At 40.8% G+C, this 26,999-nt stretch overlaps 1 protein-coding gene across 1 annotated transcript in view; it reads right to left on the bottom strand.

The window, feature by feature from the left end:
- The window catches only part of LOC117049939 (desmoglein-1-beta-like), a 29,291-nt gene extending 6,452 nt beyond the window's left edge, over positions 1-22,839 (bottom strand). Inside the window, exons 1-11 of the mRNA XM_033155086.1 lie at positions 22,596-22,839; positions 12,695-12,733; positions 12,075-12,203; positions 10,506-10,661; positions 9,651-9,798; positions 8,884-9,047; positions 8,005-8,139; positions 5,941-6,126; positions 4,659-4,942; positions 2,998-3,140; positions 1,272-1,493 (exon numbers count right to left, since the gene is read on the bottom strand). Coding sequence (XP_033010977.1) covers positions 1,272-1,493; positions 2,998-3,140; positions 4,659-4,942; positions 5,941-6,126; positions 8,005-8,139; positions 8,884-9,047; positions 9,651-9,798; positions 10,506-10,661; positions 12,075-12,203; positions 12,695-12,733; positions 22,596-22,643 — 1,654 coding nt within the window. The 5' untranslated portion in view covers positions 22,644-22,839. The remainder of the gene's footprint in view (positions 1-1,271; positions 1,494-2,997; positions 3,141-4,658; positions 4,943-5,940; positions 6,127-8,004; positions 8,140-8,883; positions 9,048-9,650; positions 9,799-10,505; positions 10,662-12,074; positions 12,204-12,694; positions 12,734-22,595) is intronic.
- Positions 22,840-26,999: the final 4,160 nt, after the last annotated feature.

Below are 26,999 nucleotides of genomic sequence, written 5' to 3'. Positions count from 1 at the left end.
AGCGGGGAAAGGGAAGAAACAAAAATAATAATTTATATTAAGAATTCTGCTTTGGAATTTCCGCTTAGGGTCAAGTCCATGTTCCTAAATAAAGTTAGCAGTCCTTATGAGGGCAGCCTAAACTACATTAATCTCTCAGGGTCACCTCCAACATAGTGCTGAGTGAGTGTGCTGTCAGCGTTAGGATTTCCTCTTGCACAATGGGATTTCCTCACCCTCTTCTTCCCATGGATGTTCACTAACTCTGTTCTAGGAGTTCTCTCAACCTTCAGGAGCAAAGCTGGGGAGGGCACAGGGAGCATGTGGGGGTAGGAAGAAGGGGGAAGTCCTGTTGAGCAAGCAGAAATCCATGTGCTGATGGGAGCCTAATCTTGTGCGATGTAGGATACAAACCTCAGAACCCACCTGGGTGCATTAAGAAAACACATTTGAGTTTCTTTCCTGTAGCACAGTGCAGCTATGCCACTGACTTCTCTCTTTGCTTACCCTCCCATTCTCTGGGCTGATGAAGTTAATCAGCAATGTCTTGTAAGAATTGGCCATCACTGATAAAAGTGAATGGGGGCAGGTTCCCAACAACTACATTCATTGTGTTGATCACAGAGAAGCCAGAGAGCAGAAGAGGGTTATTTGATGGTAATAATTGGAGAACATGTCCTCTAGCAAATGCTTTGAGCAGCCTTCCCCTGCCTTCTCTAGATGTTTTGGACTACAACTCCCATGAGTCTCAGCCAGTGTGGCCAACAGTAAGGGACGATGGGAAATGTAGTCCCAAAACCTGGAGGACATGAGGTTCAAGAAGGCTCACTCTCAGGGATGCTTTAATTGATTACAGGTAGTGCAAGTCATTTGCATTATATTGAAGCTGAATTACATAACATTACACAGTTGCACCATGCCTTTGTTTGCTACAAACTCAATAGATGTTTCTCCCTTCCTGTGACCCAGATGCTCAAATTCAGGCATCCCCAACCTGCAGCCCTTCAGATGTTTTGGCCTACAACTCCCAGGACCAGTGGTCAGGGTTAATGGGAATTGTAGTCCAAAACATCTGCAGGCTGAAGGTTGGGGGGTGTCTGCTCAAACTGTTGTGTAGGACTCCCACATGCCCAAGTTGAGAGTGACCAAAAAGCACACAGATTCTTACAAACTTACCATACAAAGAAATGGTTGGTGCAGGGATAGGAGGGAGGTGTTGGAAGGTAAAACCAGCTTAGAAAGGCGGGCAAGCATTGACTGGTAAGGTGATCTCTACATATAAATGTACTCACCATTCACTATTCTGATGTTCCACGAACTTCCTGGAGACTGTGCCACTATTGAAAATTTAAAAGGTGGACCATATGGATGGCCATCTAGATCGTGAGCTGTGATTACCGCTGTTGGATTGTCCACACATACTTTTCTGATTTCGTCTGTTACAGTAGGGCAGTTGTCATTGACATCATCAATAGTAAGCACAATGGTACCAGTGGCTGTTGTGAAAGGACTGTCTGTAATAAAATACATCTATATGAAGACGGTGGGTGGGTGGAATCAGGTGCATCTTACTACTCTATGTTGCAGAAGAAAAATACCCCTGGTAAGAAAACAGCATGGCAAAACTACATTTGCACAAATCAGAAAAGTAAACAAGTGGTTAATTTTATTGTTTGAAGTTAAACAGCTGTTAAATACTCAATGGCTGATCATGGGATAAAAAGCGGTGGGGGCAGGGGGCGGAAGACTGTCTACACACAGCATTTTATTCTAGAATCAGTGGAGACTTAGTACATTGTCCAAACACAATCTAGTTTTATGAGATATCTTTTGGTCCTCAAAAGTGCTTCTTGAGAAACTACTCTCCGATGTGGAAGGGTTGCAACATTTGGGTCTTTTTAGTTTTAAAAAATGGCAAGTTAAGGACAGAGGATATGGTAGAGGTATATAAAATTATGCATGGTTTGAAGCCAATCGATAGAGAGACATTTTCGCTCTTAGGATTCTAGAACCTGAGCTCATCCAATGCAACTGAATGATGGAAGATTCAGTAACAAAAGGAAGTAATCCTTCACGCAGCAGAATTACAGAATTTGATTCCACAAAATATATTAATAGCCACCAGCCTCAATTCTTTAAACAGGATCGGGGGCAGTACACTTCTGAATAACGTTTGCTGAGAACCATAAGTACTTCTAGGGTTCCTGTAGGCATCTAGTTAGCCACTGTGAGAACAGCATGCTGGAATGGATGGGTCTTTGGTCTGATCCAGCCCCTGCTTCTTATGTGATAGTACTAGTTCACATATGATCGTTTACATGCCTCTTACAATTTAGATCGTTTAAACAGGGTATCCTTGGATATCAAGATCACCACCACTGAACAGCAGCACTGAACTGCCAGTAGGAGAAATCTTGTAGAGCCCTAAAGCAGGCATAGGCAAACCCAGCCCTCCAGATATTTTGGGACTATAACTGCCACCATCTCTAGCTAACAGGACCAGTGGTCAGGGCTGATGGGAATTGTAGTCTCAAAACATATGGAGGGCCAAGTTTGCCTATGCCTGCTCTAAAGCCTCAAAAGTCCCTCAACAGCAGTTTGTGTCTCCATTCATTTGAAAATATGGGTATCTTTGTACACATTTTGTTGCATGACTGAGCAGCATGTATTTATTTCGCGCTCTTAATTTCTACTATTGGAAAGAAGCTGAGACAGAAGAGAGTTTGCACAAAGAGAAACTCAAGAAGTGTGGAGTCTTCAGAGGTGATTTATGGGGAATCAGTTTCATGTGTGGATTTGAAACTACCACACCAAGATTTGGGTCCAGTTGTTGAAGGAATATTTGTATATTTAGCTATTTGAAACCCACAGAGGCTACTTTCTTCACTAGCTCAAAATGGACTACAAGATAGTTGGAGGAACTATCTCAATTTGCAGAATTGCATTTCTTCGAGCTGTTGCAGACTTCCTGTAAATAGCAAGGAAAATTATATAAAAAAAGAACAGCTCTTTTCTTACCTTTAGTAATAGCTAGCAGCTCTGCAGAGTATACCCCATTGACTACATAGATTGATTCCCGATCAATCACTTTGTTGAAAGAGATGGCGCCAGTTGTTGGGTTGACACGAAACCAGGCGGCTGGATCACGTCCCATGACGTAGCTGTTTTTGATTAGCAGAAATGAATTGTGCTTCATTTTAAGATGTAACAGTGCTTACATTAGCACAAACTGACCAATTTTATTTGCTCAGTTTAATAGGAGAAAATACTGTCATGTGAGAGAAAACATTTTTGTTGTATCTTAGAGGCTTGGTTCCACATATTATGCAGAATGAGCAGAAGTGACAAGACTTTGCTGAAGGTACTTCAGCAGCCATCTGTAATGGGTGCTGTGACTGTGTCCTGCAGGGTCCTGAGCAGGGGTTGGGCTCAACCTAGAAGACCTCTGATTCTGCATTTCCTACTTCTGCTATAGCAGGCAGGAGTAATCATTGTAGGTAAGAATAATGAGTCTCCAATTTTCATGTCACCAGGAACTCCTCATATCTGGGAAGGGCCATAATAGAATATCTGCCTTGCATTGTTTTTCATACTAAGATAACCCAATTTTTATTGCTCTGTGAATTGCTATTTTTGGATTAATAACGTGCATTATTAGCACCACTTACAGGTAGGTAGCCGTGTTGGTTTGCCGTAGTCGAAACAAAATAAAAAAATTCCTTCCAGTAGCACCTTAGAGACCAACTAAGTTTGCTATTGGTATGAGCTTTTGTGTGTATCTGAAGAAGTGTGCATGCACACGAAAGCTCATACCAATAACAAACTTAGTTGGTCTCTAAGGTGCTACTGGAAGGATTCATTAATATTAATATTAATATTAATATTAATATTATTAGCACAATTAAGTATAAATCAAAAGTGAAAATGGGTCTTCTGTTGCAAACTTGAGAGTCAGAGATGTTTCTTGGCTCTAGACTGGTTGAAGACCACTGGTATAGATCATGCAGCAAATGTTTGTTGTGACTAAATGCTAAGGTTTGAATGTAGGTAAACTATGATATTCTTTCAACAGAAGCCTCAAGGTTTCCCCCACCAAGAATACAGATGAGTACCATTAGTGGATTTATTTACACCACAGTCATTTGGAAGTCTCCGTCTCCACAAAACATTGACATTTCAAATTCAGAACTGTAAATGCATTCCTTTAAAAATCAACCATATAAGAGCCACAATTCATTTTTTGACAAAAGCAGTCTAAAGAACAGAGAAAGATCAACTTTGAAGGTCACCTATTGTATACTAAATGCAGACCCTCCAATGTCCCAACTTTCCAGGGACAGTCCCAGCATCACAGAAGCCATCCTGGTTTCTGATTTGATCCCGGAATATCCCAGTTTTCCCTTTTCCTTCCCTCCATATCTCAGAAAACAATTAAAAGTGATGGCGAGCCCAGACCCCCACCCTCCTTCCTTTTTGAAACAAGAGCCTTTGCTTTCTCTCTGTGTGTATATGCATGTGTATGTGTGGGTGCAAAGATGGAGTCCTGTTTATACTGAATACACACACACACACACACACAGAGAGAGAGAGAGAGAGAGAGAGAGAGAGAGAGAGAGAGAGAAGTCTGAATGCATGGGGTGAGCCACAAAGAAGAATCCTGAAAACAAAGCCTATCTTACCGGACGTTAGTGGCAATTTTCCCAGTATCTTGGTCGATAGCTTGGAATGTTCCAACGTCATAGGTAAGTATAGTTGTAGTTGTTAAGCTTTCAGGTGCAGACACTTTAATTGAAGTTGGTTGAAATGTTGGCCCTTCTATTACATTGGATATTTGTACTGTAATTTGGGTCCCCTGAGAAGCCGCTGAATATTGATATTGTGAAGCCACTGAAGAATGGAAAGGAGCTATGTTTCGCACACCAATACGCAGTGGTATGCTTGAAAATTCTTCATAGTTAATTTCCTAAAACAAAGAAAGAAACAGGATGTAATGCATGCTGTTCTCTGGTACTTTACACAAGGTATTATGCACATCCATTTATGGATAGTAAAATCATACACATAGAATTTTTATTGTTAGTAAGCCATTCACTGGAAAGTATCTTGTATTAAAATCATTTGCTGCTTGCATAACAAGACTCTTTCAGAAAAGCTGAATGCAGCGAAAGGGAGAGACAGCACATACAAGTCAAAACCAAATAAAGCAGTCAAACGATCATATGGTCATTCTGTTTTTTAAAATCTGTTTAATAAATTCCATAGATTACATATGAATCAGGAAATTTCCCCAAATGTGCTTCAGACAGAGCACAGATGTTGACAGATGACACAAAAAATTCAGGAAACATGAAATGCCACTGTCAGTCCACAGTCCTGTGTGGCTGATTAAGAACCCGATGCATGTGGTAAAACTGCATTTCTAGCCCTGGCTTTTTGTCATACCTGCAAAAGAGCAGCATGAAATTCTGGGGAGCACCACTGACATCACCCCCAGAATCATGCATATCACTGACCCCACACCTTCTACATCCATTCATTGAGTGTGGAAGTCTGCAGGTAAGTAATGTAGCCATGTCCCATGCAGGAGTGCTGATTATGTAGACACCCCTTTACAAACATGCGCACTCAATGTGTGCACAACACGGAGATGAATTAAGGCACTATATATACCATAGCAAGTCAATTGGGAAGCAAAGCTGAAGTCTGGAGATGGGGAACCTGTGGCTTTCCATGTGTTGTTGGACGTGTCCCATCAGCTTGATGGGCAGGTATGATGGGAATTGTAGCTCAGCAACATCAGGAAGGCCACAGTTTCCTCACCCCCTTATTTTATTGAGAGACTACAATTATCTCTTGCTCTGTGTTTCTTGGACAATATAAAAAAGAGTGGATATTCTCTACTTTCAATAAAGAGTCATGGGATCAGAATCTGACTTTCAGTGAAAATAGGAAAATTCATACCTTTATAACTCTCAGGATACCCTCGTTAGTTGCTCGGTCCAGGACTATGTCAAAGTTGCCATTTTCATTTCCTGAGATAAAATAAAATTCTGCAAACCAATTATCTGTGTACTCTTGATCTAAATCAAAAACTTGTATTCTCAGAGCCTCTTGATTGAGTGTATTTTCTACAATGGTAATTGCGTACTAGAAAGGAAAGAAAGCAATTGTTGACACGCATGCATGGGTTTCCCACTATCTCAAAAGGCATTTTGCACATGGCTGCTACTAATTTCAAACTTGCTATGAACACTAACTATCTGATATGTATCATTTGGCACTCATATGGATACAATTAGCTGTATGGAATGAAAGAGTATCATGCTTACTTATGGCATAGTGCACAACAATCTATGGGTGACTGGGATAACCACAGCAAGCTGAAGAAACGTGTCAAAGAAGGTCAAAGATTTCTCTGATAGCTGTGAGACACACACTGGTGGTGCTGTGGTCTAAACCACTGAGCCTCTTGGGCTTGCTGATCAGAAGGTCGGCAGTTCGAATCCGTGCAACGGGGTGAGCTTCTGTTGCTCTGTCCCAGCTTTTGCCAACCTTGCAGTTTGAAGGTGTACCAGTGCAAGTAGATAAATAGTACCGCTGTGGCGGGAAGGTAAATGGCATGTCTGTGCAATCTGGCTTTCGTCATAATGTCCTGTTGCATCAGAAGTGGTTTAGTCATGCTGGCCACATGACCCACTAAGCTGTTTGTGGACAAACGCCAGCTCCCTCGGCCTGAAAAGCGAGATGAGTGCCACACCTCATAGTCACCTTTGACTGGACTTAACCATTCAGGGGTCCTTTACCTTACCTTTTTTTACCTTTTGAACCACACTGAGGACTTTATTTTATTAATTGGGAAAAATAAACTATAATAAATGCAATGAATCAAAACACAACTCAGCTTGCTATGGTAATCCCACCGATCCATTTTTTGTTTTGCATATTTTGTTGTTCTCAGCAGCTCAATATAGAGTAACTCCCCTCCTTCCTAGTCATTTATTTTCTTTGGTTCTCTGCCTATGATTTTACACAGGACAGTCCTGTATCTGAAGGGTTGTCCAACCAGCCCAAGTGCAAAATCCATAAGACGGGCAGCAGGAACCTTGAAGTTGCCCATCAACAGTTAGTATGTGTAGACAATCTCAACTCTCTTCCATGTAACTCTGTATTTCATTTCCTGTATTTACAAGCCAGTTCATAAATCATATGGTTTCAAAGCATGCATTCACAATTAAACTTTATTTTCCTTTATTTTATTTAGAAATATACTGTATACCTATTCTTTTAGGTATGCAGTTGAAATGATAAATGTTTTTATGTGCAAAATCCTTTATTTTGGGTGAACACACTATGAAAGGTCAACTCCTGAGAGTTGGTCTAAAACAACCTTCCCCAACCTGGTGCCCTCCAGATGTTGTTGGGCTTGCATTTCCCATCATCCCTGACCATCAGCCATTTTGATTGGGGCTGATGGGAGTTGTAGTCCAGCAACATCCCTAGCTTGGAGAAGTCTGGCCTAAATAGTTGTCAGCTTAACATTATTGCAGGTTATACGGCATTAGTAAGGTATTCCTTTCAGTGAAATACAGATTTATTTTCTATTCATTTTATTTTTTTGAAGAGAAAGTAGAAACTAGGCTGATAGTCTGGATTGCTTCCATTTCTATTTTCTGCTTCAATTTCTACTTCCAAAGGCATATAAATCCATCCCTGCTCCCAGAAGGTATTGCAGAATGTGGAATTGATTGTTGCTGGTGATACAGTGGTACCTCGGGTTACATACGCTTCAGGTTACATACACTTCAGGTTATATACTCCGCTAACCCAGAAATAACACTTCAGGTTAAGAACTTTGCTTCAGGATAAGAACAGAAATCGTGTTCTGGCGGCGCAGCAGCAGCAGGAGGTCCCATTAGCTAAAGTGGTGCTTCAGGTTAAGAACAGTTTCAGGTTAAGAACGGACCTCCGGAACGAATTAAGTACGTAACCAGAGGCACCACTGTACTACTTTAGTCAATAGCTTACCGAGCTCTGTGCACAAGTTGGAAACTGATCATTTACATCAGTTACAGAAACCTCGCATGAACATTCAGATGATATTCCATCTGGACCTCCATCCCTGTCTGTGGCTCTCACAACCAGACTGTAGCTTCCATGTTCCTAAATACAAGTGAGGGGAAGGAAGGAAGGAAGACAAATGTTTAAACATTCACATTAGTGAGAAAGCACGCTTTGTAGTGTTTTTTAATCTCATTGTGGAAAGTGTTTTACATGGACCATATTTTGTGGGAGGGATTTGGGTGTGTACTTGAACTTTAGGTTAGCCCAATTAAAGTGAACTGAAGGCTAGTAAACAAATCCCCCCCCCTTTTAAAAAATCTAACTTACTGTGCTTGAAAGTGAAGGGGGAAGTTTAATTTAACTGCCCTGCAAACAATTAAGAATAATGGCTAAATAAAGAACAGAGGATATAAGTGAACCTCAGTGTAAGGTTTGTGCAAGAAAATCAGGACAAATTCTCAATAAATTGGTTGTCTGGAGGGATCCTATGATGTGATGCAATGGAAAAAGTTATGAATCATTTCAAGTGTCTTGTTCTTCTCTATTTTATTGACATCATTTTTTGCAATCTCATTCAATTTTGATGCAGAGTTCAGTGGCATTTACTCCCACGTAAGCATGCACAAGGTTACAGCTTTATGCATATCTGTCACTTCAGCCCATATTATCTTTCTGATTTTTTTTCCTGGCTGATTTTCTCTTCTAGAATAGATGCCCAATAGCCAATTATTTTGTGCTGACTTTTCAGAAAGCTTTCTTAAGTCCCGAATAGCTCTTTTCCCTAGCATACAAACTGTGGTATTTCTCAGGAAAAGCAATGGACTTATATGCATGTATTTTTACCTCTCTGTCAAGGATATTTGCAATGTGAAGTTCTCCAGTCTGTTTGTTCAAAATAAACTTTGATGGACCTCCAGGATTTTGACTCACAATCTTGAAGGCAATTTTGGAATTCAGGTTATTTGGCTCATCTGCATCTGTAGCAGTTATTTTCATCACCAATGTGTCTGGAAAGAAGGAGAAGACCACTAAAAAAAAACACCTTAAGAGCTGCACTTCAGTTTATTAAAACTGCAAGGATGCCATAATTTGTGAATTCTCCAATATCTCTCTGCTTACTAAAATGCAGGACAGAATGCATTTTTCAAAATGTTAGGTGTGTTTCAATGAAGTCCCCCAGTCTCTGCTAATGTGCTGCACTACAAATGTAGCAAACTCTGATGTGCCTTTAAAAGGCATCATTTTGGCAATTTCTCTAAAACAGGGACAGGGAACTTATGCCCCCCCCCAGATGTCTCCAGCTCCCATCAGCTAGGAGGAATGATGGGAGTTGTAGTCCAGCAATCACCTGAGGGGACACCACAGTTTCCCAAATTCCTACTCTACAGACACAGGGTTTTGGCCTTCAATCCCAAACCCACCCAAGAGCATCTCCCATTGAACTCAATGAGGCTTACTTCTGAGTAGAAGTGCATAGAACTGGGGAAAGGGCAACTGGATGAGGGTGAGTGAGGAATCCCAGATTGAAATAGAACATGATGAGAAAGATAGATGCATACTTATTTTATCCAGTGGCAGAAATGGCTATAATGTGTTTGTAATGTACTTACTGTCCATGCTGCTCTCTGAAATTGACCCTGAAAACACTGTTTGTGTAAATATGGGTGAATTGTCATTTACATCCAGAATGCGAACTCGAAGGTCAAGTGGCGTTTCCACTGACTGTCCGGTCACAACATTTATAGCAAAGCACTTAATCTGCATTAAGAAATAATAACAATAAAATCAAAGATTAACTTAGAAGAAAATGTAGTATTCAAAATACTTAAAACCATTCTTTTGTTAGATAAAAAAATTAATCTAATTTAAAAATACTGCAGGATTAATAATAATAATGTTAGCAGTGATGCATTGTAAAATACAGTCTGCCTTTCAAGGTGGATACCAGTGAGATACTATGAAACAAGCATAACCAACAAAATCAACACTAAAAATAAACCGAGTGACAACAGCAGAATGAATAACAAAAAACCACCATAATAATTGTCCAATAGCCACTTAGGTTATAAAATCACCACCGTTAGTCTACAACAAAGAAGTCCCAGAAATTGTGTGTTGCTGCTTAAAAGGCCCTGTAGTTCCCACCAGATGTATCTGCGATGTTGAGGGGTGTAAGAACAACCCTGATGGATCAGCCAAGTGGCTCTTCTAGTCTAGCATCCTTTTCTTGCAATGGGAAGCCCGATGCTCGTGGGAAGCCTGCATGCAGGACCTGAGTGCAAGAGCACTCCCCCTCATCTTGCGGTTTCCAGGAACTAGCATTCAGAAGCATACATAGCCATCATGGTTAGCAGCCTGAGGTAACCTTACTAAGCAAATAGACTAATATGCGGAAATAATAACCTTCAGATATTCTAGTAGTAGAGGGAAAAGAAGATATAGTTTTGCAAACATATAGTACTTACAACAAACATTGGCGTCTCCTCTCGGTCTACTATTTTTGTTATATTAATTTCCCCCGTCTTTTGATTAATGATAAACACTCCAACAGGATGCTGATCAATTCCTACTCCGGAGATTCTGTATATAAGTGACTGAGTTTCTTCGCAATCTGATCGGATCTGCAACAGAAAACAAAAAAACCAAAATTAGCCATGTTTTTCTCAATTCTAGATTTACTTGGGTATTTATTTTTTATTTATTTAAATGTGTACAAATGGCTCTGTGTTCGAAGAACATTCTCGTGAGATGGCCTACTCATATTAGCAGTGTAGTAACAAAAAAAGAGGAAGATTTTGTTACTTCTTTCATGCAGCTGGCATACTTTGGTGCTGCTTTAGATGTAGACCTTGGCTTAATAAACCATGGTTTATTAACCTAGGAGCAAGTGTCATTCCTGCAGTGTCATCCCCATCCTTCCAACCCCCCTTTCTGCTCACACGCCAGCTATGATATTTTGATGGTTGTTTCTTTAAACCACGGTTTCCCGCTATCTCCAAAATGCAAACTGTGGTTTCATCCTGGTTTATTCATCAAAATGTGAAACCAGGATATAAGTGCTGAAGCTGGCATGAGAGGAGAAGATGGGGAGGCAGCACTAACTTTGATGATATCCCCCAAGCCTCCAGGGCAAATTGAAGGGGCACAATGAGTTGTAGGGGGGGGGGGAACAGACAAGAGTTTCCTTGCCTCCTTGCACTTGCAGGAACACTGCAGGAGTGGAACTCTGTTGAGGGGCTTCTCCTGCCGGCAGCTGCAACTTCAGGTTGTTAGCCAGTGTATTATTTATTGATACAGGGGACTGAACCTGACTGAGAGCTTGCTTCTCCTGTCTGAGTCCATGGTGATAGGCTGTGTTTCCTCAGTAGTGAGGGGAGGGTACTATTTTGTATGTGCTGAGAGACACTTTTACTTATTATTATCCTCCCCCCGCTCCAGGACTCAACCCTGAAGAAGAAAACAGATTCCAGCACTGTGTCATGTCACAAACCATTAGGGTAGTAAGTCAACTAAATTTTATTCAGAATAGATCGATTGAAATGAATACATTAAAGTAGCCCTACACTGAGTAACACTTAATTGACTCCCACCCTAGTAAAAGGGGTGTAGCAAAGGGGGGTGGGGGTAGCTGTCCCCCCTAAATCAATACAAATCAATACAAATCTGAAGTTCTGCCCCCCCCATAACAAAACCCTGCCCCCTTACAAAAATCCTGGCTAGGCTCATGCACCCTTAGTCCTAGTCACACAACTAACCTTGATTGTAAAGTGTATATATTACAGGAAAAAAGACACCACACTTTCCAAAGAAAGCTCCTAGACTGTAAAAAAAAAACAGTTGTTGGTACTTTTATGTTTTTCCTCATTATCAACCTTTGCTGTAAGTTTCGCACACTGAAACTGCTGAGTCATTTATTTAAGCCCAGTGGCCTTTGCTACTTAGTCAGTACATGGGAGGATCTCTGCCTTGTTTGCTTGGTAATCTACAAGTGTTGCTTAGTAATTTACAACTCTTCTGATTTGCTTGGAACTTACCCTTGCAATTGGATTCCTCTTTGAATTATCTTCCCCTTCTCTACAGGCTGCAGCAAATTTAATCCATTCTCGTTTCTGCCTGTGGTGGCTTTTCCATCTCTCCATACCTTTTTCATCCCATTCTTTCACCTTGAACAAACAGCACATGAGCATTAAAAGGACTAAATGAACACTATGAGGACCAGTTCTTCTGAATATTGAATGTGGTTTGATGGAAAAGTGGGTGACTCAGGGTCAGGGTTCTGAAGGAGACAGGAGGAACGTGTGAAAATAAGGCCCATGTGCAGGAAAGGATGTGTACGGTGGGTAAGAAGAGCTGGAGGAGGGCTGAATTTCATGTAACGGTTCAAAATAGGGTGTTTCGTCTGCAAGTCTTTGGTTCATATGTAATAGTTTTTTAGGATGCACCAGCAAGTAGCTGCTTTACATAGTGATCCTATGCTTTAAAAAGCAAACAAAAACAAACAAATCCCTCAGAAGTCCCACTGTACTAAATAGACTCTACTCCTTGATATTTACACATACCTGGGAGTAAGTCTCATTGAGCCTAAGTCTCATTGTCTAACTAGACAAGAATATATATGGTTGTGCTGCTAATAACACTGTGGTGATTAAATTACCTGAACATGAAAAGCAGCAGTGCTGAACTCCAAGGATACCTAGAAGTGGAACAAGAAAGAACAGTTAGCGCAATGCTCACCTTAATTTCCCCCCACTTATAGAGCTCGTAGAAACCCATCTCATCTATGTCTTTCAAAGACTGCATCATCAGCCTTCATATTGCTAAAATGTATACAGATTAAAAGCAAGAATCTGATTCCACAGTGTCCTTGAACAGGTCCATTCCCTCTCCTGTATATTTTCCTTCACATTACTGGCACCTCTTCAATTAAACCAATGCATTTCATGCACCTCTCACTACTAGGGAATGCAGTATGTAAATATGAAGTTGCAAGCATCTGTATAATGAATAGCCAAAACAAGAACAATTTCTCATTTTATTCTTGAATGTAAAATGCAAGTCAGTGAAAAACTCCCTAAATCTATATTGTAAGATATGCATCAGATTACAAGCAGATTTTTTTTAGGGCCTGTCCTCATGTTGGCTGCATATTTAAAAGCACTACACTGTGCAAACAGATATCTTTATATTCACACCAGAGATTTTTTTTTTTTTTACAGAATGCAAATATTAGATGAAAATGAGATCATGCTCAAGTGACCATACAAACTTCAGTCAGCCATGTCTTAATCTAGTAACAAAAATAAAAGTAAGTCAACTCCAAGAATTTCATTAGTGAATTTTTTTTGCACACACCATCCTGGGCACCCACAGGTCCCCTACTCAACACCCTTCACCCACAGAGGCTGCCGGAGACTCCAGTGACAGTGTTGAATCAAGGAGCGCCCCCAGACTATGGATCTGCTCGTTCCAGAGGACTTGGGACACATAACACTTCTTTCTTTTCAGGATTCAGCTGGAGTTTATTGGCCCACAGCCAACCCATCACTGCCTCCAAGCACTGGTTTAACTGCCTCTCCTGACTCAGTTGGAACAGAGAGATAGAGTTGGGGTGTCATCTGCATATTGATGACACTCCGTAATGAATAGAATAGGTTGTGGGGAGTGCTTGGGTGCAGTGAGGTTTCAGTGGCCAACAACAGTTTTCCCAGCTTGCAAATGTGGCCACAGGTCCAAAAGGGTTAGTAACTCCTGTGTGTTCTTCACACTTGTTCAGACAGCTGCTTCCTCCTCTTTAAACGCAAGCCATTGTTATTGGGGTATCAGATTGTATTGGAGAGAATGCTTGCTGAGTGAACTAGTAGAAACATACAGCCTTTTTTATCACCCTTCTTCAGACAACTGTTCAGCTCATTCTCTCACTGACCTTCAGTTATAACTGTGCCCAAAAGCCAAAGAACAACATGCTGGCATCGCACACAACAAAACTTTAGAGATATGGTGGAGAACTTCAAGCTCAGGAGATCCTTCTTTCTGACCCTGAGACTCTCCCTAGACCACAACCCCTCCGCAGGCCACACCCCTCACAAGTTCTGTTTCACAGCCTCCTTGAATGTTAACCTGGCTGGAACAGGACCTTGCACTGTGAAAATGACACTTCCTTGCCTGAATGCAGGATGGAGTTATTTGCTTATAGAAACCCCTGACTTAGGTGTGGCTGGAATGTAGCCTATGATGCAAAGGTAAGAATCACCATTACTGTTCCCCTCTACCCCCAACACTTTGGATCTTGCATGTGCCCTCCACAAGGTTTTCCACAAGGGGATGTGGCTTTTGGGATGCAAAGCCCCCCCCCTGCTTTAGAGGTTCTACCTTTTTCCTGACTGACAAGTCACATCTCAAATGTGGAAGACCTTCAAGAGCACTCTCCAACAAAGCATGAACAGATGTGATTGGAACAAGAAATCAGGATGTTCAGGGAGAAGCATCTGGTTGTATATATAGAGTACTTTGGATTCCTGCCTTTTCTATTAACTTCAATTAAATTTAGCAAATTATTTTGGGCAAGATTCACTGAGTCTTGGACTTCCACTTGCATAAGGGGCTTCCCCCCTCATCTCCCTGTTTGTTTCCTGCGCCTCCAAAATTGACATGGGTGGTATCAGGCAAAACCCCAGAACAGCACGTTTAGGAGAGGATTATTCTGTTTGGCAAAGTGATATGTTTGCCCTGACAGAATGACAAACATAGCACCATGTTGAATTCCTCTATTTGAGTGCACGTGGGCAGGCAGATTCCCCAAAGTTCCCATCATCATCAATTTACTTAGACTGCTTTTGGCAGGTTAAAAAGATTGGGAACTTGAGGAGCAAAAGCCAAAAGGAAAAATGTAGATGATGGTTGTGGTGGTGGTGGGGAACCCAATGTAAATTTCACAGCAAACTAGCAACAGTTGACATCTTTTAAAATATATATGAATGAGAGTCCAATAAAACTCTGTTTTACAGGTTACATAAAAGACAGGTTAGCTTTATGAGAAACACAGTCATCTGAGCATCTGTATGGATGGTAATTTTACAACAACCATTCTCAACATGGTGCATTCAGCTTCCATCACTCTGGCCAGGGGTGCCAATTTGAATAAAATATTGGGCGGTCCAGGTAAACCCTGCCCCACATAATCACAAGGCTCAGCACACACACCATTTGAATGGCAATGTCCATCAACTTGGGGGGGCCCTCAAATATTTTATTGGGGGGCAAAGGGACCTCACCCCCTTGGAGTTGGCTCCTATGAGCCTGGTTGAGGTTGATGGGAGTGGTAGTCCAAAATAGCTGGAGATCATCACTTGGAGAAAGCTGATTTATAATATGTGGGCTGAGATGGGGGGGCATACAATTTAACTAATAATAAACAACTATCTGACTTTTAGAAGACATCTGAAGGCAGCCCTGTTTAGGGAAGTTTTTAATGTCTGGTGTTTTATTGTATTTTTAGTATTTTGTTGGTAGCTTCCCAGAGTGGCTGGGGAAACCCAGCCAGATGGTCAGGGTGCAAATAAATCAATAAATAAATAATTTCTGATATGTTAGCAAGTTTGAGTTGAAGCAGATTGAGGGGGGGGGAATTAAGGCTCTGTTTCCAAATTAGAGATCTAAGTATCAGTCCTTCTGTAGCCAAAGTGTCAATATCTACTTGCAAGAGGCGAGTTTTGTATGCAGAATTATAAAGAGCAATCTTCAGGAGGGAAAGTCCAAGTGAATTTCCCCAAACAAATGAATAAGACCGAGCATATTCAATTATGGCCTGGCCACAGAATCCTGACTGATTGTTGGGGTGGGTGGGGGTGGGGGAAGAGCATGGGTGACTGGATGTAATCATGAACACCAAAATATGTGGCACTGCAAAATGTTGCTGTGTTGCAGGTTCATTCTATTTCTGATGTTCAGGTGCTATTGCTTATGTCGCCAAAACAGACCCACCACCCCACAAGAGGTAATTAGCAACAGGCCTATGAGAAACCCAATATTCGCAGAAGTACAGAAAACTTTGGGGGAGGGGAACTCCAAGGGGCAGGAAACCCGCAAGCAACCCAAGGAGAATAATTATCCAAATAACTCTGAAGTGGTACAGTCCAGGAGGGCTGTATTCCAACAGATGTTATCAATGACTACTTCATAGGCAGGCTAAAGGGCAGCCCCTTTTGAGTCTGCACTAACTATTTTCTCCAAATATTTGAATGAACAGAGCACAAAAGATGACTACTGACACTCAGGCACAGTTTATTACCTCAAAGAACAAAGGCAGATCTACTCCACCTATAAAGATGGGCCTGGTCTGCATTTAGTAAGCATTAACCAACTAAAATTCAGCATGTGGTTTTGCCTCACCATCCCATGAGAAAGTTCTAGTTTGCCCCTCCATTTCTCTTCTACTGTGGTCCAGGCAACACGAATGCTTGCTATGACTGCTAACTTATTTAGCACTTCTTATTTCCAAAATGGATGGTGATCTTTCTTAGCTCTGCTGTCATGACAAACTTATGACATACTTTATTATCTGTTTATTTAATAACATTTTTATACCACTTAAAATTGTCAATAAAAATAAATATTAGAGGAAAAAATGCCACATATGTAGGTGTTTTGAGAACCATGTACAGTCTTAGGGAAGTAAGAAATGGTATTGGGAGCAACACAGTGCTGGAAGATCTTGTACCAATACTACTTCCCACTTCCCTAAGGCTACACCTGGTTCTTAAAAGCTACATATGTAGTAATTTTCTGCAATATGTTCAGAGTTAAATTCAGAGTGTTTGTGGTGGCAAGCAGACAAAAGGATGTCAAGTAGGGTTGACTTTTCCCTTTGGCTACTGTGGACTGAAATAGTGAAAAGGCCTTAAGTGCAGTGCAAATGAATGCCAAATAATCATGGACTTCACAGATCTAATGCACATCAAAGTGCATTCAAAATCATCCATTCCACAGATATGCCCCCCCCCGTTAGACATTCATTGGTTTTCCTGTAGAAGTGTAGGAGTTGTCTGAAGTCATTGTTAGAATTGCTACAACTGCTGTTAGAGACACACATGATTTACCCCATCCTCTATATAGTATGTGTCTCTTGGAATGAAACATTCTTACTAGTCTTGTTGAGCGTTACTTTCTAATGGAAATATTCTGGTAGAAAGCTCAATGGAACTAGCACATAGTATTAAGACCATGGGTAGGCAAACTAAGGCCCGGGGGCTGGATCCGGCCCAATCCCCTTTTAAATCCGGCCCACAGACAGTCTGGGAATCATCGTGTTTTTACATGAGTAGAATGTGTGCTTTTATTTAAAATGCATCTCTGGGTCATTTGTGGGGCCTGTCTGGTGTTTTTACATGAGTAGAATGTGTGCTTTTATTTAAAATGCATCTCTGGATTATTTGTGGGGTATAGGAATTTGTTCATTTTTTTCTCTCCAAAATATAGTGGCCCCCCCCCAAGGTCTGAGGGACAGTGGACCGGCCCCCTGCTGAAAAAGTTTGCAGACCTCTGGTTAAGACTGTCTATAATATAGCATATGTTGCCATTCTTAAATCTATGAATTACATAATGAATAGAACACAAATAACTTTTCCTGCAAAAATTCCTTTGAGAGGCATGGGACTACATATAAAAGCATCATAATAATGTTTTCATGGATTTTGGTGGGGTTTGCATAGGAGATCTTGCTAATGGTATTTTTGCCCACTTTCAACAGAGATGCACTAACTGCAACTGATGAGTATGCATTGTTTTTGCTATCTTAACTAAGAACTAATATGGGGAAACATATATGTGTTTATTTCTTCTTTTGCAAAAAGGGAAGAAGATTGTTTCCTGCCAGTTCTGCTTCTGAAAAGGAGAAGAATGTATATATTTTTTTAAAAAACAACTTCTCATGAACATTGTCCATGTAGTGGAACTACTCCTTTTACTTATGACCACTGTAAGTCTCTCATCATTGAGGGATGAATGATTGTATGTATGTATGTAAGTACGTACGTACGTATTTTATTACTAATATTTAATTTTTATGTGTATATCCCACCTTCCCCCAAGGAGCTGAAGACAGCCAACATGGTTCTCCCTCCATTTTATACTCACAGCAACCCTGCAAGGTACGTTAAGCTAAGATATATACCGGCTGGCCCCAAGTCACCCAGTAAGTTTCATGGCTCTTTGAGAATTTGAGTCCAGGTCTCCCCAATCCTAGCACAACATTCACCAATGCACCAAAGGTCATTAGTAAGCCATCAATCAAGGGCATAGTTGGTTGCAATATACAGCAGCATGGTGTGGGAGAAATGTTCCTTGATCTAAACTTAATATTTGATATTTTTACTCGATGTGGGGGATGATTTATTGTGGCATATTAAGTTATGTGCACCAGGCCAAGAAATAAGTGTTTTGCTGCATTTGCTTTGATGCAAAATTTGCTAAATTTCTCATGCCAACAAGAACAGTGGTAAATTCAAGATGCTTATGTGGATTTTGAGAAAGGAAAGTGGACACTCCAGAAACCAGCACTCATTAATACAGTCAAGAGTTTCCAAGATGCATGCAGATTCCTGCCTGCCTCTAAAAGTTTCCCATGCATTTCACTGGATGGAAGTTAAATCAGCATGTGCATTCCTTTGTGGGTGTTGTTCGACTCTTGCTAGTATAGTGATTTATTCCACTGTTCAGACAGGATTTCTGAAGTTACGGATCTTCCGATGCTTGAAGCCGAAATCCTAAACACACTTAATTGGGAGTAACCGCAGTTGGACTCTTACTTCCAAGTAAGGATGTATTAGCCCATGTGTTGTTTAAGGGATGAATTGAAAAAATTGAATTTTTTAAATGTTTGAGCCCAGATCCCCAAAGTCTGAGTAGCTATTTCAGATTTGCAAGACTGCAGAAGAGATCAGCTTCAGAGTTCCATTACTTTAATATGCTGCTCCACAACTTCTACTTCAAAGCCATTTACAAACATGAATTAATTAACTACTATCAGTGCCAAGGCAATATTATATGCAATTATGGCATACTCCCTGCTCCACCTACTTGAATCCAAGTGACTGAACATGCCCTTAATTCCTGATCTGTTCTCTTTCCCAGTGCTGTTCTTCTTAGGAGTTGAACCTGTCTCTTTGAAGTCAGGCAGGGTATTGCTGTGAACAGGGCTGAGTATTCAAGCGCATTATACTATTAGTCATCTTTGTGCCATTGTAGTGTGCAGTTGTGTCAGCATTTTGGACTATGCATTTTATTCCTGCGCCAAAACTCCCACTGAAGAAGATTAGATCTTTCCTTTTACTGCATTTATTTCCAAAGTTCTGTAACTTTGCAGTCAAAATCCTGGCAGATGGCATCTCCAAGCCTAAACACCATTATATGGTTAGAAATCCCACAGAAATCAACAACAACTCAAACAGGATGTGTATCCATGTAATTGCATTCATGATTCAGGCCTAAATATCTAGGTACCTGGTATTTGTCTTCAAGTAATGTTTCTTTTTTTTAAAAAAGTTGATGTTTAAATCCAAGCTAAGTCATTGTATTCATGAATGTTAATAGCTTCTTTGTTTTGTTTTGTTTTTAATTAAGAAAGGTAATTGTATTTCAAGGATACCAGCAGAACTATGGGCCAAATCCTGAATTCCAGAAATAATTTTGTCAACAATTTTCAAATTTGTTTTTCTTCCAAGTTTAGGTAACAAATCCATATATGTGACACTTGTTTCTAATTATGTAGAAAGCCAGCACCATCCCTTTGAGCTAATGGATGTAGCAAATAGTCAGCTTTGGAAACCTAGGATGCCTTTTATTCAGAGTGAATGGGAAGAATTTATATCACTGCTTAATAGATAAATTGTACTTTTCTTGGGCTGCAGTATAGGGAATATGCAGGGTCCCTAAGGATAACTGATTCATTATACAAATTGGCCTCTGATCATATGCCACAAGTTCAGCTCGCAATAGGAAGGTTTGTGGTGGCATCATTAAATAACCCATTTATTTTGGTGCATGACACACCACCCATGTGCCAAGTGATCCTGTAACTGAGCTCTGAGCATGCACTAGACTGTAGCCATTCAGGTCACCATCCAGACTATCTTTCAAAAGTCTTAAACATGCTGAACTCTAATACTGGATTATCATCACAAACCTGTGTGCAATGCCTCATCCTGGATAAGATTACTTAGTCCTCTCAGTTTGCTGTGACGCTTCATTAAAAATACATGCCAGTAATCTAGCTTTTTATTTTAATAATTAGAAGGGAAAATGAAGGTGTCTGGGTGAAACAATAAACAAGAGAATTGGCCAAGTGGAGATGGCATAAACCAGTTTTCATCAGGCAGGTGGTAAAGGAAAAATGCACTGCCTTCATGAAGCAAGCCTGTACAAGTACTATGAACACAGCCCAAACATAAAAAAACAGTATTTTGCAGTGAGTACTCTTTGGATCAAGCAGGTGTTGAAAATTCAGATCAGATGGGGAAAGATACATTGACTCCCTCCTAGACCAGAAAATTTGTTTCAAAATAAAATTGCTAGTTTAAACTTTTGGTTTTTTTCTGTTCTTCTGTTATCTAGAATATTAGCACTGGTTCACATGCATATCAGAACAGACAGTGTGTGTGTGTGTGTGTGTGTGAGAGAGAGAGAGAGAGAGAGAGAGAGAGAGATTCTGTGGTTCGGGAAACTCCACATTAGGAAGAGATTTCTCTTACTTCTGTCTGTGAAGTCCCCTCAGTGATCATGATCTCAAGCAAAGATTTGGATATGCTGAAGAGCTTGTAAGATTATTGGCCTTTCTCCCCTCCCCACCCATGCAATGCAAAGTTATAAACTTCAAAGGAAAACCCCATTCACTTTAAAAGACCCACACCCCGTTGGGTTCATTGGAATAGTTGCACAATTATTTGGGTGAAGGCCTCTACAGACGACACCTGTGTTTATAGACATTTTCTCAGCTTTGTCAAAAGATGGCTAAAAACAAACCTGTTTCATATGCTAAAAGAGACACTCTTCCCAAATAAATGTCAGAGGGCACATCTAACATATAAACATCTTTACTTAAACCCCAGCCTTAAGAAATGCATGTTATTTAATTATTGGGTCTTGGTCTACAGATAATAATGAAAAAGATGTATCAATGGCCCAGTCTAATTTCTAAGAGCAAGCAACATTCCAGGCTTTGAAGAGACCTGAATGTTGCACCAAGCATGTAGGTACTGATTCATTCCTTTGCCTTTTGCCAACCCTTAAGTTATTCACTTGGCAGCTGACTTCATTGATTAGTTCTAATTTATCAAGTGTGAAATTGTTAATCGGGCATTGCTTCTTTCCTTTGAGCAATGAACTGCAGAGTTTCGCTCTGCCACATCCTCTTAGAAAATTTTGATACATTACCAGTAGGAAAAGGTGTGTGTGGGGTGTGTGTGTGTGCGAATTTACATTTGGTCTGAAGTCCTATTTAAGAACAGATTGCAAAGAATTCTGTAGCATTCTTAAGGTTATAAGGTCACTTGCAACTAGTGCTGTTTTTGTGTCAGAATTCTTCATGAACACCTCCATCATTCACTTAGAATGGCAATGGTGCCCATCTGAGAGGTGCCGGAACTGAGTTCCAGCAAGTTCCAGCTGAAAAAGCCCTGCTTGCAACCATTCTAAGTTCAAGAAAAAGCAATACAAATTATGATAAATGGAGTTACACGAAAATATGGGCTATGCAACAAGGCCTGCAAGTCTACCAAGTTCTGTCTCTACAATCTCTCAACATTTGATTGCTTCAACATGTCTAAATGCCGTTTCTTCCACAGATAGCACTTTCCTGTGTATAAGAAAAACAAATGCAGCCCAAAGCTCTTACATAAAGAAGTGCCATGCTGACCAATTTTCCTGTTTGCACATGTATCTAGAAGCAGGTTTTCATTGACAGACTGGAGAAATCTAACTCCGAGGGATTTGAGCACCAAATCCTAATAATAAACAGCAAACTATACAATTTTCATGCAGCACAGGAAAAACAATATATGCCTGGATAAAGATTGAAAGAGTTTGTCCAAATGTTTCCACTTTTTTTTGCTAGAAAGCATACTAGCAAAAACAGATAACAAGGGACTGCTTGTTATATAGAGTGGCTTTCAACTAAGTCATACTTGAACTAGACCCTTGACTAACACATCCATTGATTACAATGTGCAATGAGCCCTCTCCTAGTAGTATCTGGCTCTCTGTTTTGGATATTAAACATCTAAATAAATGGATTTAATTATATTTAGAGTAAATGGGTGGTTTTGTTACTGGGCAATCCCATGATCGTTTGCTCAGAAGTAAGCTTGGGCAATTTCTATGGGATTTACTGGCTAGCAAGTTAATACAGAATTGCAACAAAAGTCTCCCCCCCCCACTCCCCAGTCTTCACTTCCAATTTACAATGCAGGAATAAGCAAAGCACAGAGAATTACCAGCATCGCCAGCACAAGAACTTGAAAAGTAACACTGGGTTTGAAAACAATTCTCTTAAAATCCATTCTTACCGTTAAAATGAACAGCACAGCAGCTGTTCTGTAAGGAAGCCAGTCCATTGCATCTGTTGTCTCTTAGGTCCAAGAAAGGGACGATAGCACTCCAGGTGGCTGTGCCCTTCCCCCCCACCCCTTGTGACAGTGCCTGTAAAAAGACACTGCGTAGATGTTCTTTCACCCAGGCTTTGGAGGAGTCTCTGACTTCCTCAGATCAGAGCACCGAAGATGCTGCTTAACCAAGTGTGTTCCTCCACCCAAAACCTTTGGGCAGGTCTTGAAATGCTTGACAACATCATTATTGCTCCAGGGGGAAAGCCAGAGACACACCTTGATACTTTTTGCGATGAAACACTTTGTTGGGCACCAAAGAGAGCATTATAGAGAGAGACAAGAAGGGCTGTACTGGGGAACTACTGAATGAAAGTCAGAATTACCCACTACCACAACACAAAAAGCTGCACTTGTAAATTTTGGGCAGGTCCACACAACGGCAGGATCCTAAGTTAAATCCATAGTTTCACAATCCATTTTGATATTGCTGCTCTAAGTCCTAGGAGCCCACTTCCTGTGGGCATGTGGAGGTCATGTTTCCAACTCCCTCCAATAATATTCTTATATGGGTTCCTCCAGCCATTGGTAAATGATGGAACTGGAGAAGCAGAAGGAAAGAACAAACACAAACTTTAGATTTGTCCCCTTTCCTTGAGATCATACAGATCTTTCTGGTGCCAGCTTAACTGAAGAGAATGCCAATAGCAGTCTTCTGCTTACTTCCAGTTTTGAGAAGCAATGTGAATTAAAGTTGCCATATAAATAAAGCAAAGTTTAAAAATAATAACCCCCCCCCCCGTTCTCATAGTAGCTCCTCTGCCTTCAGATTTCCCCATTCATTTTAATGCCTGAAGACTCAATATACAAAGCTGATCCTCCATTGAAGTCCTTGGAGTTATGGAAGCATCGTAGTCCCGGTACTCACAGTATATAGCTCATTGGGAGTAAATGTGTCCCTTTTGTTTCTTATTGTATTTATTATCTAGTTCCCTAGATCAGCTTGATATTCTTTGAAAAGAATAGTGTTTTTAAAATGTATTGAAAAGCTTATTTGGTTGAGTAATCTCACACACACATTAACAGGTGTGACAAGCAGAAGTCTATCTTTGACCAGTTAAACAGGGAGCAATGCAACAGCTTTACTGTCTTCCTGAGGATTTGTGGGATACAAATGGAGGCATGTGGCATAACTCAGTTTGGACAAAGTGTGGATGACCACAAAAGTGATGGAGACTGTCTGAAGGCTTTCACTCTTCCTAGTATTCTTCTTGGGACAGATTTTTACTCTGGACTCTTTTTGTTAAAAAAAAGAAACTGAAGGGTGTGGCTCCAAAAGTCACAGTAGGATCAGTGGTGTGTGAGAAGATCTGATGTCATGTCCTGTCACCTCTCTGTATCAGCAATCTTGCAGCTGCATTCATCCTGTTCATCCTGAGGACTGTGTTACCTCTTGGGCAAGCTTTTGGGGCACACATGCCAGTTACGGGCAGGGCCAGAGGCAAAAGAGGGCAGAACAATGGATGTGACTCTTGCATCATAGCACCACAGTAGGCTATGGACAAGCTGGATATTTCTATGTTAACTACATCTCTTCATCCTCCATGCAGGCCCTAATTGGAACAGAAGCAATTTTTGTCCCAAACTGCTGTGAAACAGAAGTTGTGGGTGTTGCTTTGTGTCCAGGAGAACTGACCTGTAATGGATCAAACCAGCCTCTTGCTGCATTGTGTAGGATTCCCATTTACTTTATTTGGCTATGGTGCCACTTCAAAGAGTCATGGCTTCCCACAAAGAATACCCAAGGAATTCTGGAAATCATAGCTCTGTGAGAGGAATAAGAGTTTCCTAGCAACCCTCAGCACCCTTAACAAACTACAGCACCGATAATTATTTGGGGATAGCCACAACTATTTAAAGTGGTGCCGTAGTGAGACAAAATGCATGGTGTGATGGTGGCCCCATTCTCACTAGGATTGCAGTGGTGAATAGCAAAGAATGGAGGGTGTACTTGAATGAGAATCTGGGCATGTGGCAGCCATGGATAAAGTCATTGGCATAAAGTGGGTGAAGAATCTTACCTTCTGAGAATCTTTCCTTCTGGGAGCCACAATCCTGGGCGCCCACCTATCAAGAATATCCAACACTGTCAGAGGGACTTTCAGCGACCTTTGCCACTATATGATTCTATGAAACTAAGTGGAACAAACAATATTCTCCCACACAAAGGCAGAAGCACGAGTGCAGAAAATCTCCAGGAGCTACAAATAGGCAGCCAAGTTTTACCAAATGCATGAGATACTAAAAAAACTGACAAAAAATCATTTCTGCTTTTAATTTTACTGAGGACAAACATCTGACACTGGGTTGGTTATTAACACATCCTATAAACATATTTTTATATTTGGAAGAAAATGGTATTATATGTTTCAAAAGCAAGGGTTTATAATTCAGTTGTTGGTTGGCATCCATCTGTCTTGGGAGACAATGGAGGAGTGTGCCTTTGGGGGTGAAGTCAACCTGTTGGAAGGTTACAGCACCTGCTGTGGCTGTAGAGACCGATATGGGAGAGACATTTCATTATAGCTAGGACAGATGAAGGCATTCAGTTGTGCTGCTGCAGATGCACCATGGTGTTTCTTCTGTCTGTGCTCCTCCCAGCAGTTATTCCTTCGTTGGTCACTGCTATGGATGCATGACCTGACTACCTGTCTCCAGGCACTGTGGTCATCTGCAAGGGATTCCCACATAGCAGGGTTGATGTTGCCAGCCTTCAATGTTATGTTTGCAGAAAAACATTGAAACACAGAGTTGGTCTGCCAGCAGGCCTGGTGCCTGAAGCCAGCTCCCAGTAGAGAATGTCCTTGGGGATCCTGCCATCTTCCATTCTTTAGACATGACCAAGTCGGTGTAGATGTCACTGAGAAAGGAGTGCAAACACGCTGGGGATGTGGGCTTTGGAGAGTACCTCTTTGTTTGAGACTTTGTCCTGCCATGTGATGCCCCAAATCTTCCTCACTCAGTGCATGTGGAAGTCTGGTAGACCTTCAACTTTGTATTGGGCATTAGCATCACATTCTCCCATATCCTTTTGGAGAGGTGAGTCATTGCCGTAGTTGCCTTGTCAATATATTTGTCCAGCTCAGTGTCGAGGGCGAGATTGCTGGATATGGTGGAGCCCAGGTAGACAAAATCATCTACCACCTCAAGCGTGTGGTCACCAATGCTGAAGCGTGGAGTGATGGTGTCATCCTGACCCAGAACGACACCAGGATCCTACAAGTTTTCAAACCTCACCCATATAACAGATTGGATCTCAAAAAGACTTTATTACAATTGGAGTCCAAGTGGATTTTCCACTTGGTCATTCCAAAGGGCTTAAATTTTAACTCAGAATTGAGGTTTTTTTTTTAAATTAATCCTTCCTATTGATGGAGAAGATTGTAATTGGAGTCATGGCCCTTTTAAGCAGAACACACAGCTGTGTCTGCATCAACCCTTACAGAATGAGCAGAGTGCCTTTTCAAATTTATGGAGCTGAGTTTTCTATTTGAGCATATGTTTTGCTGTCATATGTAAGTGTAATTGCTTGAATAATTTTCAAATGTAAATTTATTACATTGTATGAAGGCTTTTATCAGCATGTTATATATAATTCAGCATTCCATTGCAGGCCAACTAGAAGAAGATATTCAAAACAGAGATTTGCATCCAGTGATCTCGTCATCAGAGTCCTGCTTAGGATTGCACACAACTGGGGCACTGCCACTGCGATTCGAGTGACTGAGAGAAAAGCTACAACACTCCCAGGACAGCTTCCCCCCCGGTCTGTTGATTATCCTTTAGCAACAAGTATACTTGTAGAGATTCTTTTCTCTTTATTGAATGAAGGAATATTTGGATGGAACTTTGGATTTGAGAAATCCTGTATTGCACTTGGATATGATTTTGGTATTGCACATATTAGGTTAAACCTATATTTAAAGAAACAAGACACTTGGTGGAATAAAAATGTCATATTTATATTTGGTGTTTGGGATGTTCTATATAATTGCATAGAGAGTTGTGTGAGCTGAATTTGGTAGGCTTCATTTCCTCAGAAGATGGAACTACACCTGCAAATTGCAAATTTCATCCACTTCTGTCAACAAGTGTGTGTGTGTGTGTGTGTGTGTGTGTGTAGGTAGCATAGCCATTTGAACCTTTCCTCATATAAACCAAAGCAAATATGTAAGAAGCCTTGACTGTTCAGATGTGAGATTCAGATTTAAACAAAGCAGGTGTCTTCTGCAGTGGTCCTAGCCAAATCAATCCACTTTCTGAAGCATTAAAGCAGAATCCAAACTGAGTCATGTCTTCAGTGTATAC

The sequence above is a fragment of the Lacerta agilis genome, chromosome 7 (genome assembly GCF_009819535.1).
Source record: "Lacerta agilis isolate rLacAgi1 chromosome 7, rLacAgi1.pri, whole genome shotgun sequence".
Lineage (NCBI taxonomy): Eukaryota > Metazoa > Chordata > Lepidosauria > Squamata > Lacertidae > Lacerta > Lacerta agilis.
Note: the sequence above shows the minus strand (reverse complement) of the source record. Positions and strands in the feature narration are given on the sequence as shown.